This window comes from Pseudochaenichthys georgianus, unplaced genomic scaffold (assembly GCF_902827115.2).
Source record: "Pseudochaenichthys georgianus unplaced genomic scaffold, fPseGeo1.2 scaffold_910_arrow_ctg1, whole genome shotgun sequence".
NCBI lineage: Eukaryota > Metazoa > Chordata > Actinopteri > Perciformes > Channichthyidae > Pseudochaenichthys > Pseudochaenichthys georgianus.
Genome location: NW_027263444.1, coordinates 24,581 through 42,517, shown reverse-complemented (window position 1 = coordinate 42,517; position 17,937 = coordinate 24,581). Strand labels below are relative to the sequence as shown.

The 17,937-nt window shown below is 37.7% G+C and overlaps 2 protein-coding genes across 4 annotated transcripts; one reads left to right on the top strand and one right to left on the bottom strand.

The window, feature by feature from the left end:
- Positions 1-1,203: 1,203 nt before the first annotated feature.
- Positions 1,204-3,240, top strand: LOC117444729 (trichohyalin-like). Its single transcript, XM_034080152.2, has one exon. It carries the CDS (start codon positions 1,737-1,739, stop codon positions 2,898-2,900), a length of 1,164 nt encoding a protein of 387 aa, XP_033936043.1. The 5' UTR covers positions 1,204-1,736; the 3' UTR covers positions 2,901-3,240.
- Positions 3,241-8,269: 5,029 nt separating this feature from the next.
- LOC117444730 (pleckstrin homology domain-containing family F member 2-like) lies at positions 8,270-12,104 on the bottom strand. 3 transcript variants are annotated; one of them, XM_034080155.2, is made up of 3 exons: positions 11,967-12,104; positions 10,991-11,265; positions 8,270-9,792 (listed from the first exon to the last, which is right to left on the bottom strand). In XM_034080155.2, coding segments are annotated over exons 1-3 (861 nt in total). In that variant the 5' UTR covers positions 11,969-12,104; the 3' UTR covers positions 8,270-9,208. The 3 variants fall into 3 exon arrangements, with proteins under 3 accessions (XP_033936046.1, XP_033936047.1, XP_033936048.1); XM_034080156.2 differs by having other exon boundaries at positions 10,991-11,259; XM_034080157.2 differs by having other exon boundaries at positions 10,991-11,247.
- Between the last annotated feature and the right edge of the window lie 5,833 nt (positions 12,105-17,937).

Below are 17,937 nucleotides of genomic sequence, written 5' to 3'. Positions count from 1 at the left end.
GTGTGGAAAAAAAATACTTTTGTAAGTACGTTTTCTTTCTTCCTCTTAACTTCAGGTCAGTTTTGTTATGTTCCTAAAACCCTCATCTTGCTGTCAAGTTAACGCGTTAACGCAAAAAAAAATTAACGCCACTAATTATTTTAACGCGATTAACGCATGTGTATCTTTTGTCCTCGGCCGCCCCGTAGTTTCAGAGCGCATGGAGTTTAAAATACCATCTACAAGCTGATGCTGACAGCCCCGCTCCTGCCGCCCGCTTGTGGCAGACCACACTTCCACGCTCACCGGCAGGCACCGACTGGCCACCGGGAGGACCGGGAGGGTGTGTGTGTGTGTGTGAAGGTTTCTCTGACTGCAGATCAGTTTAGTGATCATAAGGTTATTTATGGGCAATGAAAAATATGTAGCTACTTAGTTGTTGGGGAAAAGATATTGAAAAGAGGTGGATTTTTTCTTCTTCCGTTTGGTATAATGTTGTCCTTAAGGGAACTCGTGAGTTCTGTGCTGACCTTAATGCTTATCGTATAACCAAAGCCACAATGACCAACTTCATTTCCCAACATTTTTGATTTGTGTTGACATGAAGAATAGGACTTATCAAAGCCAAGAGTAATGAACACATCTGTTGGATGAACTTGATTCTCTTGTTATATGTACTGTTGTTACCCCTTTTTTGGAAATGAGATAACTCCGCCATGTTGCGTGACCTTGTTATGTAAAAAAAGAATTACATTCCTCGAATTCTATTGTTTCTGAATTTGTTTTATATTAAAGTTGTCTTTTGTTATCCTACTTTTTGGAGTATATTTATGTAATGAAATGAGGATTGTCTCCATCTGACATTGGGTTTTGCTTTTATGTTGTGAAGATGTAAGCAGAAGTGAATGATGTGGCTTGATTTGAATACATAATTTAACCTGTAACACATGTTATTAACTATTCCTATACGACATGTTCACTACATGTTCACCACCTATAACAGACAGTCCATTACAAACGGTCAGTTATATGTGCCTTTATTTTTATGTTTAACCCTGGCAGCTGCAGGTTTTAATTTGACTATTTTCTATAACATACTATGACTGTTTTTATTTTTGTGATGGCAAACTAAAAATACTTTTTATTTATCGTTTTAAGGAATACAAAAAAAAACTGAACGCAAGAGGGTTTAATAAATATACCAAGCTGGTCCAAGGTATTGGAGCCTTCAGGAATAATGAATAATATGTTTCTTCTTGAAGTCCACAATATCTTTCTCTTTAAAAAAAGAAAAGGACTTTTTTTATTGGATATAGCAGGAAACATAAATACAGGAAGGGGGGTAGAGAGGGGACAACATGCACAATTCAGATTTGAACTCAGGCCCTGCCAAAATGATTTGTATCAGGGTGCAAATAGTATCAGGTTGAGCTACAAAGTTAGCTGCCTTCCTTCAATCATGTTTACTAGCAATCACGTTGCTAGGCAACAGCATGGGTCCATTCTTACTTCCCGTCAGCTGATGTCATTCTCTGACATCACAAATGGAACCTTCAGATCGATGACAGAGTTGCCTTGATGTGGGAAGTCTGCAGGTGAGTTCATCAGTGCATCAGATCATTGCAGGAAGCTACCATCAGGGAGACGGTCTATTTTAACGAGATAATCCAAGTGAACACCATTTTTGTGGCTTTCATTCAGTTGAACAATTATATTCAGTTTGCTTAACAACAGGTCATTTCATCACCGCAGTAGAGATGGAGATGAACAATAGAGATGAGATGGAAGTCAACCTCGAGATTCTGCGAAAAGAAAATCAGGAAATCAAGTTGTTGCTGGAGCAGGAAAGGACTTTGAGGAATAAGCTTGAGGTTGAAGGCGCTAAGAGGATGGAAGCGACGCTGAAAGCATATAGAGAGCGTGTAGCTGAGCTAGTTAAGCATCATGTGAAAGTGAAAGCCCAGAAAATTGAGCACAACGTCTTGCGCGTCAACAATGAGGACCTGAACATGAAATACGGAATGCTCCAGAGGACACACAAGAAGGTCGAAGCAGAGATGGCTGCCTTGAGAAAGGAAAACCAGGAACTGAAACAACTGAAAGAACCCTGTGTTGAGGAGAACGCTGGAGAGATGGCTTCTTTGCGTGAGAGAAACCAGGAACTCAAACAACTGAAGGAGCATTGTGTTGAGGAGGAGGCAAAGATGGCCGCCTTGCAAAAGACTAACCAAGAACTCCAACAACAAAAGGAGCGTTGTCTTGAGAAGAAATCTGTTGAGATAGCTGCTTTGCGTGAGAGAAACCAGGAACTCCAATTACAAACGGAACGTGATGTTGAGGAGAAATCTGTAGAGAAAGCTGCTTTGCGTCAGAGAAACCAGGAACTCCAATTACAAACGGAACGTGATGTTGAGGAGAAATCTGTAGAGAAAGCTGCTTTGCGTCAGAGAAACCAGGAACTCAAACAACTGAAGGAGCATTGTGTTGAGGAGGTGGCCGCCTTGCTGAAGGAAAACCAGACACTGAAACAAGAGAAGTTGCGTTGTGTTGAGGAGAAGGATGCAGAGATAGTAGTTTTGCATGAGAGAAACCACGAACTGGAACAACAGAAGGAACGTTGTGTTGAGGAGAAGGATGCAGAGATAGTCACTTTGCTCGAGAGTATCCGTGAACTCCAACAACTGAAAGAACGTTGTGTTCAGGAGATAGCCGCCTTGAAAACATCACGGTGGAGAAAATTCATGAATTTCCTTTCTCGTATCGGCTCAGATGTCCCCGACGACGACAGAGAAGGCAGCCTTGACATTTTTTTAGGCCAATTACCTCCATTTTCAAATTCCGTAATCGGCTGGAGTAGTATTGGTAGTATTATTAGGAGTAGTAGTAGAAAGGAAGCAAAGGAGGAGGCTGGATGTCAGTAGCTGTCTTTCCCTCCTCCCTTTCCCCTCACCTCCTTCCTCCTACCTCACCCCTTACTGCCTTCCCCTTTTCATACTCAGGGTTTTCTCCTGGAGCTCAGGTTTTCCCACAATCTGTATAATAGATGTAAAAAAACTCACGATTAAGTCCCTCCCCCTTTTACTGTACTTCCTGCTACCTCACCCTCTCTCCCCTTACTCCATCCTTTGTTTACTTTACCTCCCTCCTCCATTTCCCTCACCTCTTTCTTCCTACATCACCCCCTCCATTTCCCTTTTTCATATTTAGTGTTTTTTAGTTGTGTTTAGACTTGATTTTATAATAAAATGTTAATTAAATGTATTCTGTGTGTGCCTCACTGTGTAAACGCATACAGTATATATTCATTACTGTATGACTTGTTGGTTACTAAAGTACCGGTATCTGTTCTATTTGTGATTTAAACAACTTTGAATTTAATAAATACAACAACAATAGAAGATGTGTGTGCAGATTGTTCTGGGTGTTTCTACTTTTGGGTTCAATTACATTGTTTTGTTGTTTTTCAAAAATGTGGTTTCATAAGAGCTGTTCAAGTATTCAAATGTGTTTATCAGGGTTTATTTAATGTATATATGAATTAAATCGTGTTGGGTTGGATCACTGTAAACATATACAGTATATATTAATTACTGTATGACATGTTGGTTATTAAAGAACTGGTATCTGTTCATTTGATGTTTTAATCAACACTGCATTTCTTAAATAAAATAACCCATGGTATGAAATAGAAGATGTATTTATACTTCTCAGTGTTTTTATATTTGTCTCATTGTACACGTTCAATCCCATTATTGTTGTTTTTATCAAATGTGTTTATTTCATACAAGCTGGTCAAATATTATTGGACTCTACTCCTCAAAACATTGAGCTTAAAAGATGGACATTTAATTTTATCAACAGAAACATAGTTCAAAATAGAGACAACGACATTTTTAACGTCTTTAATACATACATAGGTGTCCCCATGTGTGTTAAGAGCCTCAGAGAGTTTCAGCAACAAAGCCTTTTTCTCTTTCCCTCCCAATCCAAGTATTTGAAAGCCTTTCAAATATGTGTTTTGGGTTCACAGTTGACCTATAGGCAAACATAGGCACTTATTATCCGCAAAACTTGAGATACCAAAGTTAAAATCCTGCGATGCGAGAGCATACAGATGTACATACTATGGAAGTGCTTTGATTTATACATAGGTCACATATAGGTCACTAGGCCCTAGATGTCTATGCTTTTATAATACATTAAATCATTGTGTGTATGTTTGTTGGTTCAATGGGCAAATTAAGGCTCTGAGTGTCTCCATCCATCCATCTTCTCCCGCTTATCCGTGGTCGGGTCTCGGGGGTAGCAGTTCCAGCAGAGAGCCCCAAACTTTCTTTTCCCTCATCAACCAGCTCTGACTGGGGGGTCCCAAGGCGCTCCCAGGCCAGCGAAGAGATATAATCCCTCCACCTGGTCCTAGGTCTACCCATTGGTCTCCTCCCAGCTGGACGTGCCTGGAACACCTTCCTAGGGAGGCGCCCAGGTGGCATCCTAACTAGGTGCCCGAACCACCTCAACTGGCTCCTTTCGACGCGAAGGAGGAGCGGCTCAACTCCGAGTCCCTCCCTGATGACCGAACTTCTCACCTTATCCCTAAGGGAGACGCCAGCCACCCTGCGGAGGAAACCCATCTCGGCCGCTTGTTTTTCATTTTTCATTTCAAACCTTTATTTATTCAGATTGGTCCCATTGAGATCATAGATCTCTTTTTCAAGGGAGACCTGCAGCATATAGATTCCACATGAAACATAAAACAATAAAGGACATTATACATTATATTTACAGGATACATAGTTATAGACATTTACAAGTGCCCATTGTATCAGCAAGCATTTCATTTTGCCTAGCTTTAAAAACATGCAGAGGAATGAGATTGCTCAGTTTCAATTCTTGCTGAAGATTGTTCCAAGCAAGTGGAGCTGCGCACATAAAAGCTGTCTTACCTGAGACAGTCCTTGCTCTTGGCACATCTAACAAGACTACATCATGTGACCTCAGACAATAGCTGCTTGCAACTCTCTGTGTTATCAGAGAGCAGATATAATACGGGAGTTTACCCAACAAAGCTTTATAGATAAACGTGTACCAATGACTGAGCCTCCGTACAGAGAGTGATGGTAAACCTGCCTTGGCATACAGGGTACAGTGATGTGTAAGCACTTTACAATTTGTGACAAATCTCAGAGCACTGTGATACGCAGCATCCAATTTGCTCAGGTAATTGGCAGGTGCATTCATATAGACCAGATCCCCATAGTCCAGCACAGGTCAAAGGTCACAGAGCCTTTTCCTGGCCTCCAGCGAGAAACAGGACTTGTTTCTGAAAAAGAAACCTAGCCTAACCCTCAGTTTTTTAAGCAGGTTATTGACATGAAGTTTAAAAGAGAGACAATCATCAAGCCAGATACCAAGGTATTTGTAACAGGCAACAACTTCAAGTTTTGTTCCTTGCGTAGTTACAATATCTAAAACAGGCTCTGGTGTCTTTTTAGCTTTTGAAAAGAGCATTACCTTGGTTTTATCCACATTTAAAAGAAGCTTAAGCTCAGAGAGCTGAGTCTGAATAGTGTTAAAAACAGCCTGTAATTTAACACCAGCCTCCTGAATGGAGGGACCTGCACAGTACATCACAGTATCATCCGCATACAAATGTAAAGTAGCTTCATCCACATTATCACCTACGCTGTTAATATATATGGAGAATAAAAGTGGTCCTAAAACAGAACCTTGTGGTACACCATTAGACATGTTTAACCATTCAGAAGACAGTCCATCAAAATGAACACATTGGGACCTTTCAGAGAGGTAGTTCACAAACCACCCACTGCAAGGCTGGATAGGCCAATACTGAGTAGCCTCTGCTTTAAGATGCGATGATCAACGGTGTCAAACGCTTTGGAAAGGTCAATAAACAGAGCTGCACAACTCTGCTTATTATCTAAAATAGTAGTAATGTCATATGTTAATGTTGTATCCGCGATCTCGTTCTTTCGGTCATGACTCTGACTCTGAGTGTCTGTTTTCGTTTATTTGTATTTACTATAGAAATATTATAGGAGCTGAGGTCCATTTCCAACATTTTGGAGACCTGTTGCTTCGTTATTGCTGCATGAGTTATTTGGGGGACATGCATAGCTTGGACCTCATCCTGATTGACACCCAATGCTAAGACTTGGACAAAGATTTGACTGTCAGCAGGTTATTGTTGTCTTTACTTGGCAAATACAAGAAGTCCTTCACGGCGAGATAATCCAACAACAACACTGAGAGTGCTTTACTTGTCCAAAAACAACAGGGAGGAGTTGAACAATCTTTATATTGAAACCAAGTTACAACAAACAAGTACCTTCAACTATTAATAGAGCAGTAAGATTGGACCAATGAACGGCCCCACAAACAAACTCTGAATGAACTTGAAATGGGTTTTACCGTAAAATAGGCGACGCTTCCTTGTTCCTAGAAGAAATGTAAAACAGGTTTGAGAAAACATTCAAAATAAAGGTGCACCCAAGATTAAAGTGTTTGCAGATGTTAAACTGCCTTTTTGTGCATGTTTTTCATAGAAAACGCAAATTGATGTTTTCAAACTGGCAGTTCAAGGGTTAAAATCCTGAAAATAATTTAACATTTGGTATTTTTGATCAGGACTGAAGTTGATTGAAAGATTTAACCCCAAAAAGTTTAAAAAAATATTAATCTGTTGTCATTTTAGAGCAGTTTTTGGAAGTGGACTTTTTTGTCCCGAATGACTAATTTGTAACTTTTTTGTTCAATCTGATTTTGTGCAAAAACTAATAATGCAAACAAATCCATTTTGTTGCTAATCTTTGACATATCCAAGACTGTTATAAAAAAAAAAAGAGCCAGTCTCCAGATATGTATTTTTGGGAAAATAACTAATTTTCTCTGTTTTCATCATGAAAAAAAACAGCGGTTTCATGTTTTCAAAATGGCATTGAAAGGGTTAAAATCCTGACAATGATTACTTTTTTGGTATTTTCTATTAGGGCGGAAGTTGCTTTAAAGATTGAACCCAAAAAAGTTGTGAAAAAAACCTTTTAATATAATGTTTTTATCAAAGTCTTTTGCAGTGGACATTTTTGTCTCGAATGACTAATTTGCATAGTCGATTTGTTACACAGTGAATTAAAGACCGATTTGAAAAATTTAAAATTGAATTCCAAAATAGATCGAGAAAATAGCCTTGTTACAAAAAGTCAGGCCGTTTGCACCAACACAACCAAAGTTATTGCAAAATGAAAAGTGAAAAATTACCCATATGGACAAAAACGTCCACAGTGATACCGGAGGGTTAAGACTGTTTTAAGCAGACGTCACCTTTTCACCTTTTCCCAAAACAAGCTCAACAAATCCTACAAGATTTAGCCTGTTAGCTTTTGTTAGCTTGTTAAACAACAGATGATCTGAATTAACTAGCTGAAAGGCTGCTTCTATAAATAAAACCAGACACAAAACGAAATAACTAAACTTAAACTAAATAACTAAAGTCTTTAGAAACTAAACAACGTATCTAACAAGCCATATAGCTAATAGCTACTAATGCTACATGCATAGCTAGCTGTGAGCTTATCACTTAGCAACAAAAAGAATAGTCTGTTAGCATCGTTTGCTATCGCCTGTTAGCTTAAGCAACAACAGATATTAGTTTCTATGTTTTTGTACTGTGTGTATGCAGTAGCATAGGCAGGTAGATATTTGATTCAGGATTACTTTGACATTACAGATGCTTAACTGTATACTGTAGCTAACATTAGCTTACTGGCTAGTTGTGACAGCAGTTGTTGAGCTTGCTAGTTTAAGATGTAAGTGATTGTAGGTGGCACAACTGTCAAGTAGGGAAATAATGAACATATCAAATACAAAATAATTAATGTGTCATGAAATACTGTTATTGGTAAAAGGCCAAATGACAAAAAAACGGACTTTTGAGAACTAACATATTTTACTCCTACCATACTTCTGTTTTTATATAAATAAGAAGGATGAAATAACAGTTTATGATAATGAGTTAAGTTTAATTAAGTCTTACATTATTTCACAAGTTGTAGTTTCATGTATTTTCCTTATGTACTGTTGTGATTATAGGTTTCATATCTCTATATGTATTTTATTTCACATTGGAGCTTTATGAAAATATTCCCAAAATGTAAACATTTAAATTTCATTTAAACTGAGGAAATTCAAAATAAGGTGTTTCATAACCATGACAACAACAAGTATATTGATGCATCTAACATGACTCTTAATAATAAAACAATAGCAGACATCCTTGACATATATTGTAAGTGCTTTATTGTTTTTTGGATCATTTCAGCAGGTGTGCAAAACATTTTTCATAAGTAAACAGTAAATCAACACATATCTCACATTCTCTTGTATATACAGTACATATATGATAATGACGAGAGACTATACAGTACGTTTTGCATGAATCACACTACACTAATGAATGCAATACAAAGATATGCACAACAAAAACCCGAAATCTTGCCAGGTATATTTGTCTAATATCTAGTCAGAATATAGATAGATAAGACTTTATTCATCTCGATCTCGAAATTGTTGTGCCAGAGTTACAAAATACAATAAACACAGCAGCATAATAGTAAAACTGTACACCAACAGTGCAGTACAAAGAGAAATGAAATATCTACAGGAAACACAGACGGTCACATAATTAATGTAAATATTTCCAGTAATTAATGTGAATTACCAGAATGTCTTTACACCTGATATAAGACATAATAACTTCAGAAGTGACACTGCAGTGAGAAGTCGGGTCTTGTTTTTAGACAATGCATCATCTTGTTAAGTCAAAACAATCTTATTTTGAGTCGTATCTCAGATTAAACGCATATCTATTAGAAAATCACCAACATCAGAAAACAGACTTTTTAGCATTTGCGGCTCATATTGTAACACAACATGTCCTGATTCTGGTCAAATATAATTCAACATGAGTTCTCCCAGCTGATTACAAGATCTGATTTATCTAAACATCCCTTCTTATTTCAAGAGATCTTACACCAAGCAGATGTTCACTTGTTCTATTGGCAGATGTGTGTACTTATAAGTGAAAACGGCTTGTTTTCATTATTGTTTAACTTGTTTTTGGAGCAGCATTTCTTCCAGTGTGCAGACAATGACATAGTTCAATTCTCTTTGTGACAAAGTTCTCAATTGACTTCAAATCCGTTTTCCATGGCATTCAACGCAGATGCATCGGTCGTGGTGCAACATAGGTGTCACTACCTCCCCAGTTTCCATTCTGGTAGTCGAGCCAGCTGCTGGAATCCTGATTCTGCATTGTCTTTCCTCCTTCCTCTTCATCACTGCATGCTCCCTCATCCTCCTCCTCTGTACTTCTCTTTCTAGTGATGTCTCCTCTCAGTCGAGACATCTCCTCCTTCTTCTTGTGGCAGAGACAGCAGACCCTCAACCTCTTTGTGGGGTGAATGTGATCTATCACTGCTCGCTGCTTGGAGCATCCATTGCAGACCAAAAAGCCACATCTTCGGCAGTGATGTCGGCGTTTGATGAGACTGAACACTTTGAAGCAGCGCATGCATTTGTAGGCGGCCTTGTCTGGGATCCAGGTTACAGCAAACGTGGATCCCGGTCGGCTGCCACGCCGCTGCAGAAGGTTTAACCGGCTGTTTCCAATTTGCTCCATCCAGGCCTGCTTCTCTTCGAGCGAATCGGCGGACACAAAAAACGACTTGCATGGTGTGCGGACCAGCCATTTGTAACTCAATCCCTCCTTGTCTTCCAGGTCCTCCAGCATGATGTCCTCTGAAAAGACAGGGAAGATATTATAAACAGTGCAACACACACATGGATACTATGGTGTGGTCAACACGCTTGTCCAGAAAGACTTGAGGCGGATATTTGTCATTTTAGTTGAGTTGATTGCTGTCAAATAAATATATGTTCTGACCTTACCCATGCAGCATTCATCTGTACTGATCATTTCATTTTAAAGGCTTTGGGATGACAACTTTTGAAACTTCTTCAATACAACAGGTGTTGTGAGGTGTTTCAAACATTACAAAAGTACATTGACCAAACTCAACTCTAATTGGTGTTTCCATCATGTGTTTTAAAAGAAAGGGTTGTTTTAACCACACTTGTTTAACCTGGTCGTAAATGAAGACATGGGGCTGTTCCAGTATTTTTTTGGGAAACATTTAGAACTACGTTGACCAAACTCAAATGTAATTGGTATGTCCAACATTGGCGAAGTGCACTTTGCTCAGTTGAGTAGTTAAAGGTGGGGTAGGTAAGTTTGAGAAACCGGCTCGAGATACACTTTTTGTTATATTCCATGGAATGCTCTTAACATCCCGACAGCAATGAATATCTGAAGTGCTTTGACAACAAATCCATAAAAAGATGTCATCTGGAGAAGCCGTAATACTGTAAAAAGTACATCCAATCCGTTTAGCCGGGCCGGCTAAACGGATTGGATGGCCTACCTGCCTGTCAGCCTTCCAACCTATCTCGTGCCCTCATTGGTCATGTGCGCCTTCGTGTGTGTTGGGGGAGGGGCTCTGTGAGGAAGTGGCAGATTTTCTCCGGTTGTGTATTTTCAAATTCTAGCGATCTCGAGCCGGTTTCTTAAACTTACCTACCCCACCTTTAAGGTAGCATGCTGATATGTTGTCATTGTTTTGTGCAGCATACTTTAAATTCCATGCACCTCCATTGAATTGCTGTTGCAGATATCTTGTGCACGTGAATACAAAGTCACAAGAGAGCCAAACTAAAACAGATACTTGATCACTAAAGCTTCTACAGAGGTATAGATACCATCAGATCATCGTTATGCAGGTATAGACTTTTTGCACTACTTTGATTTTATTATATGTTGCATTGTTGGAGGAGCTCAGGTCAGAAGAATGTCATTGCCATTTCTACACTGTAGCTGTGTGCGTATGACAATAAAACATTTGAATTGAATCTGTCAGACTAGATCTAGTGTTCTGCTTACCTAGAGGGATGACTTTCTGTTTTTTGTGCCAGCGGCCGTTCAGGATGATGCTGCCGTACACCAGCATGTCGTTGAACAGAAAGAAGACTTTAGGCTCAGGTTTCCTCCGTCCCTGTTTCATGAGACGACCCTGACCCACCAGAACTCTCCCTGGCTGGCATAGATGCCTCCCTGCCGGGCCGAATGAACTCTCAACGGCTTGGATACGCTTACGGTTCTCCTTCTCAAACGTTACCAGATCCATCATGGTGAAATCACTGAAGAGCCATCTGTCCCTTGTTTTATGCAGGCAGGTGTCGCAATGGGAGTTTCCAAGGTTTGATTGAGGACAAAGACGAAAAGAAAAAAACAAAAAAAGAGGGCGGAGTGTGAGGCAGAAAGATTAACCTCCTTTAAAGATTCATATGTTTTTTAAGTTACTTTAACGCGATACATTTTACCCTGTCACCTGATTGTGTGTTGAATTTGCACTATCCTCCTTTTAATGCACAATTTAATCGTTGTACCTTTAATCCAAATGTATTTTTTACATGTCTACTCCATGCTATTTTTAGCATGCACTCACATCTGCACACTTATGTAAATATATTTAACATGTTCATTCGAAAGCTCAAGGTGTTACTGTGATATCTTGTTTCAACAGTTACTTTGTCACTTTTTTAATTATTATTTCAATTTTGATCTTTATTTTTACCCTGTTTTTCACTCTGATAATTTCTACTGTTACAAGAAATGTCTGTCTGTCCGAAATTATGAATTCTAATATAAGTATGAATATAATGTGTAATTATAATTACAATAATTATAATTATAATAAATTAGAATTATATGTGTAATAATTATTATGTGTAATTATGTAATAATGACTACACAAGACTTTGTTATTCAACCTCTGAGGCAGATTGCTTGTAAGACTGGTTCAGTCGACCAATCAGCAGCGAGAGTGAATAATAAACAAACTTTACTGGTAACTCACATCCTGTGCTTGTTAGTCACTTATGTGCGAGTGGAGGCGCTCTCCTCATCCGACCGGTCAGTCCAGGTCAGCAGGTAGAAGAGGTCAATCCTTGGCTTGCTCTTCCTGTTGTCATCCGAGGTCTTCTCCTATTGGCCGGCGTCGTCGGGGGGCGGGTCCAATGTAATTCCTGCCTTTTTCTGTTGTTAAATTACATCATTCTGGTGTCTGTGGTTATTTAAACATTCCCTAATAAACGTTATTCAGCGGCAATACATGAGTGCTAAACCCAGTGTGCTCAGTGTACAACATCGCATGTCATTTCACCGTTGATTCACGGTTTGAAAATGCAGCATTTCGCCACATGCTAATGCTAACCGGAAGTGAAGCATTTTCAGAATAAAAGTATTAAGTTAATAGTTAGTGAACTTCAGGTTTCTCAGAATAAAACTGATTTAAATTAAATAGTGTATTTAATTCAAATTACGCCATATCAACATTGATTTTAATTTCTAACACTGTGTTTGGAAGACTGGTTTAGTAAATCAATCAGCAGCTGGAGTAAACAATAACACACTTTTCAGTGAACTTTTTCTCACGTCATCTCTGCCACAATATGCAAACAGCGTGTTTTCAGCATGGTTTTAAGACATCGCATCACAGACACTTCCCCCATAATGTAGATAAGATATTCAAAGCAGGCTTGGTTGATGTTTGGGGATCTCCAAATGTCGGGGGAATACCTGGGGGGAAATACCTTTTGCATTACAAAACACTTCATTTGGACAACAATAAAGCTTGTCTGTTTATTTGAAAACATTACTTATTCGATAGGAATTCACTTTGCTTGGCTTTATGTATAATTGTTCATAATATAACATTCTCTGTTATCTCTGTCTCGTCCTTTTGCACAAGTATAAAGAAAACACAAACAGAAAAGGAGTTACGGGAATATTTGACAGCAAAGGTTTTTAAGTGAGAGCCTCTGGTAGACTTGTCTGACTACATTACGCTGCCAACAGATCAGAGCCAGGATGTCACAGCGTCTTCCTGCAACAACACATATACATTTCAGAAGACACAGTTTCAGGAAAGAAAATCTTCCCCAGGTTTCCACAAAATGTGCTGCAGATGTTTGTTGTTGGGCAGCATGATGCATGTAATGTTTCCCGATTTCCCCCTTTTTACACAGCACGATTTTAAAAGCAATGTATTTCTACTGGTAATGTGTTTTTCTCCGGTCTGGTCTTGGAAGACCGGAAGCTGTGTGGTTCATAAAAACATGTTCTTACTCAATATCAAGCCACAGTTATTGCTTTTATTTTAAATCGTATAATTTCGGACTTTTTTTTTTCGGAAGCTTTTTTCGGAATTTCGAACCAATAAATAAAAGCAAGGATAATTGTGTGTTATTGGTGAGGAAATAACAGTGTGTTATTTTGAAAAGAATAACAAATTAGAAGGAAACAAATATTTAAACATACAGATTTCAGTATTCTGAGGCTCTGAGCCCCATTTATTTTCCTCACAGACGGCAACAAAAGTCCGTAATTATACGATTTAAAATAAAACCAATAATTGTGGCTTGATATTGAGTGAGAACATGTTTTTATGAACCACACAGCTTCCGGTCTTCCTCGACCCGACCGGAGAAAAACACATTACCAGTAGAAATACATTGCTTTTAAAATCGTGCTGTGGAACACGGAAAAAAGGGGGAAATCGTGTTGGTGAACACGATATGCCATGAGACTGGGTTGGATGTTCAAAGGAAATCTTTAGTATCTGGTTTATACTGTATGTGGAGCGAGAGTGAGAATACTACTAGAAAAAGTAGTCTTACTTTCAATCCAAGTGGTCTTTCAACTGTGATGAAATCAATTGCTGTGTGATGCAAGACAAATGAGCTAGCATGCTGGCATCAATCTTGGCCAGAAACGCAGTTTTGCTGGAATGATAAGACGCTTTCCCGCAACGCTTTATTACAGTAAAACATTTCCTGCCTTACCTTGGAAAGGATTACATTCTCAGTCAGAGGGCATGAAAAGAATAATGTTTAAAGAATTTAAAACATGGGGACATTTTAAACATACTTTGTAACCAGAGGTGGGAAAAAACTAAGTCAATTTACTCAAGTACTGTACTTAAGAATACTTTACTTGAGTATTTCCATGTAATGCACCTTTGTACTTCTACTCCACTACAGTTCAGAGGTACATGGTGTACTTTTACTCCACTACATGTATTTAACACCTTTAGTTACTTCTCAGATCTGGATGAATGATGTGAAATCTAACCAAGTGTTGAATCAGACTTCAGTTCCACCTGGAGTAAATCCACCAGCTACCCTGCAGTCTACAAAGCCATTCAGACTAGCTGCACCTTCACCAGCTACCCTGCAGTCTACAAAGTACTTCAGACTAGCTGCACCTTCACCAGCTTTGAGAACACTTTCATGATCAATCATTATAAAACATATCAGATATATTATTCTGAAATGGACCAATCTGCACAACGACTACTTTTACTGTCTTTCACTATATTTAGATGAGAATACTTTTCTACTTTCACTTGAGGAACATTTTGAATGCAGGACTTTAACTGTGACAGAGTATTCCTACACTCTGGTACTTCTACTTTTACTCAAGTACAAGATCTGAGTACTTCTACTTTTACTCAAGGACTAGATCTGAATACTTCTACTTTTACTCAAGTACAAGATCTGAGTACTTCTACTTTTACTCAAGATCTGAGTACTTCTACTTTTACTCAAGTACAAGATCTGAGTACTTCTACTTTTACTCAAGTACAAGATCTGAGTACTTCTACTTTTACTCAAGGACAAGATCTGAATACTTGTACTCAAGTACAAGATCTGAATACTTTTACTCAAGTACAATATCTGAGTACTTCTACTTTTACTCAAGTAAGATCTGAGTACTTCTACTTTTATTCAAGTACAAGATCTGAGTACTTCTACTTTTACTCAAGTACAATATCTGAGTACTTCTACTTTTACTCAAGTACAATATCTGAGTACTTTTACTCAAGTACAAGATCTGAGTACTTTTACTCAAGTACAAGATCTGAATACTTCTACTTTTACTCAAGTACAAGACCTGAGTACTTCTACTTTTACTCAAGTACATGATCTGAGTACTTCTACTTTTACTCAAGTACAATATCTGAGTACTTCTACTTTTACTCAAGAACAAGATTTGAGTACTTCTTCTTTTACTCAATTAAGATCTGAGTACTTCTCCCACCTCTGTTTCTAATACCCTAACCACAGCATTACATGTATTCTAACTTACTCAAGTACAAGACCTGAGTACTTCTACTTTTACTCAAGAACAAGATCTGAGTACTTCTACTTTTACACAAGTACAAGATCTGAGTACTTCTACTTTTACTCAAGAACAAGATCTGAGTACTTCTACTTTTACTCAAGTACAATATCTGAGTACTTCTACTTTTACTCAAGTACAATATCTGAGTACTTTTACTCAAGTACAAGATCTGAATACTTCTACTTTTACTCAAGTACAAGACCTGAGTACTTCTACTTTTACTCAAGTACAATATCTGAGTACTTCTACTTTTACTCAAGTACAATATCTGAGTACTTTTACTCAAGTACAAGATTTGAGTACTTCTTCTTTTACTCAATTAAGATCTGAGTACTTCTCCCACCTCTGTTTCTAATACCCTAACCACAGCATTACATGTATTCTAACTTACTCAAGTACAAGACCTGAGTACTTCAACTTTTACTCAAGAACAAGATCTGAGTACTTCTACTTTTACTCAAGAACAAGATCTGAGTACTTCTACTTTTACTCAAGTACAAGATCTGAGTACTTCTACTTTTACTCAAGTACAAGATCTGAGTACTTCTACTTTTACTCAAGTACAAGATCTGAGTACTTCTACTTTTACTCAAGAACAAGATCTGGTACTTCTACTTTTACTGAAGTACAAGATCTGAGTACTTCTACTTTTACTCAAGTACAAGATCTGAGTACTTCTACTTTTACTCAAGTACAAGATCTGAGTACTTCTACTTTTACTCAAGAACAAGATCTGAGTACTTCTACTTTTACTCAAGTACAATATCTGAGTACTTCTACTTTTACTCAAGTACAATATCTGAGTACTTTTACTCAAGTACAAGATCTGAATACTTCTACTTTTACTCAAGTACAAGACCTGAGTACTTCTACTTTTACTCAAGTACAATATCTGAGTACTTCTACTTTTACTCAAGTACAATATCTGAGTACTTTTACTCAAGTACAAGATTTGAGTACTTCTTCTTTTACTCAATTAAGATCTGAGTACTTCTCCCACCTCTGTTTCTAATACCCTAACCACAGCATTACATGTATTCTAACTTACTCAAGTACAAGACCTGAGTACTTCAACTTTTACTCAAGAACAAGATCTGAGTACTTCTACTTTTACTCAAGAACAAGATCTGAGTACTTCTACTTTTACTGAAGTACAAGATCTGAGTACTTCTACTTTTACTCAAGTACAAGATCTGAGTACTTCTACTTTTACTCAAGTACAAGATCTGAGTACTTCTACTTTTACTCAAGAACAAGATCTGGTACTTCTACTTTTACTGAAGTACAAGATCTGAGTACTTCTACTTTTACTCAAGTACAAGATCTGAGTACTTCTACTTTTACTCAAGTACAAGATCTGAGTACTTCTACTTTTACTCAAGAACAAGATCTGAGTACTTCTACTTTTACTCAAGTACAATATCTGAGTACTTCTACTTTTACTCAAGTACAATATCTGAGTACTTTTACTCAAGTACAAGATCTGAATACTTCTACTTTTACTCAAGTACAAGACCTGAGTACTTCTACTTTTACTCAAGTACATGATCTGAGTACTTCTACTTTTACTCAAGTACAATATCTGAGTACTTTTACTCAAGTACAAGATTTGAGTACTTCTTCTTTTACTCAATTAAGATCTGAGTACTTCTCCCACCTCTGTTTCTAATACCCTAACCACAGCATTACATGTATTCTAACTTACTCAAGTACAAGACCTGAGTACTTCAACTTTTACTCAAGAACAAGATCTGAGTACTTCTACTTTTACTGAAGTACAAGATCTGAGTACTTCTACTTTTACTCAAGTACAAGATCTGAGTACTTCTACTTTTACTCAAGTACAAGATCTGAGTACTTCTACTTTTACTCAAGTACAATATCTGAGTACTTCTACTTTTACTCAAGTACAATATCTGAGTACTTTTACTCAAGTACAAGATCTGAATACTTCTACTTGTACTCAAGTACAAGACCTGAGTACTTCTACTTTTACTCAAGTACATGATCTGAGTACTTCTACTTTTACTCAAGTACAATATCTGAGTACTTCTACTTTTATTCAAGAACAAGATTTGAGTACTTCTTCTTTTACTCAATTAAGATCTGAGTACTTCTCCCACCTCTGTTTCTAATACCCTAACCACAGCATCACATGTATTCTAACTTACTAAAGTACATGATCTGAGTACTTCTACTTTTACTCAAGTACAAGATCTGAGTACTTCTACTTTTACTCAAGTACAAGATCTGAATACTTCTACTTTTACTCAAGTACAAGAGCTGAGTACTTCTACTTTTACTCAAGAACAAGATATGAGTACTTCTACTTTTACTCAAGAACAAGATCTGAGTACTTCTACTTTGACTCAAGTACAAGAGCTGAGTACTTCTACTTTTACTCAAGAACAAGATCTGAGAACTTCTACTTTTACTCAAGAACAATATCTGAGTACTTCTTCTTTTACTCAAGTACAATATCTGAGTACTTCTACTTTTACTCCAGTACTAGATCTGAGTACTTCTACTTTTACTCAAGTACTAGATCTGAGTACTTCTTCTTTTACTCAAGTACTAGATCTGAGTACTTCTACTTTTACTCCAGTACTAGATCTGAGTACTTCTACTTTTACTCCAGTACT

Coding starts and splice junctions, on each gene's coding strand:
- LOC117444729 (XM_034080152.2), top strand. CDS start 1,737: ATGGAGATGAACAATAGAGATGAGATGGAAGTCAACCTCGAGATTCTG.
- LOC117444730 (XM_034080155.2), bottom strand. Junction 9,793..10,990: donor ACAGAAAGTCATCCCTCTAG/GTAAGCAGAACA, acceptor CTGTCTTTTCAG/AGGACATCATGCTGGAGGAC.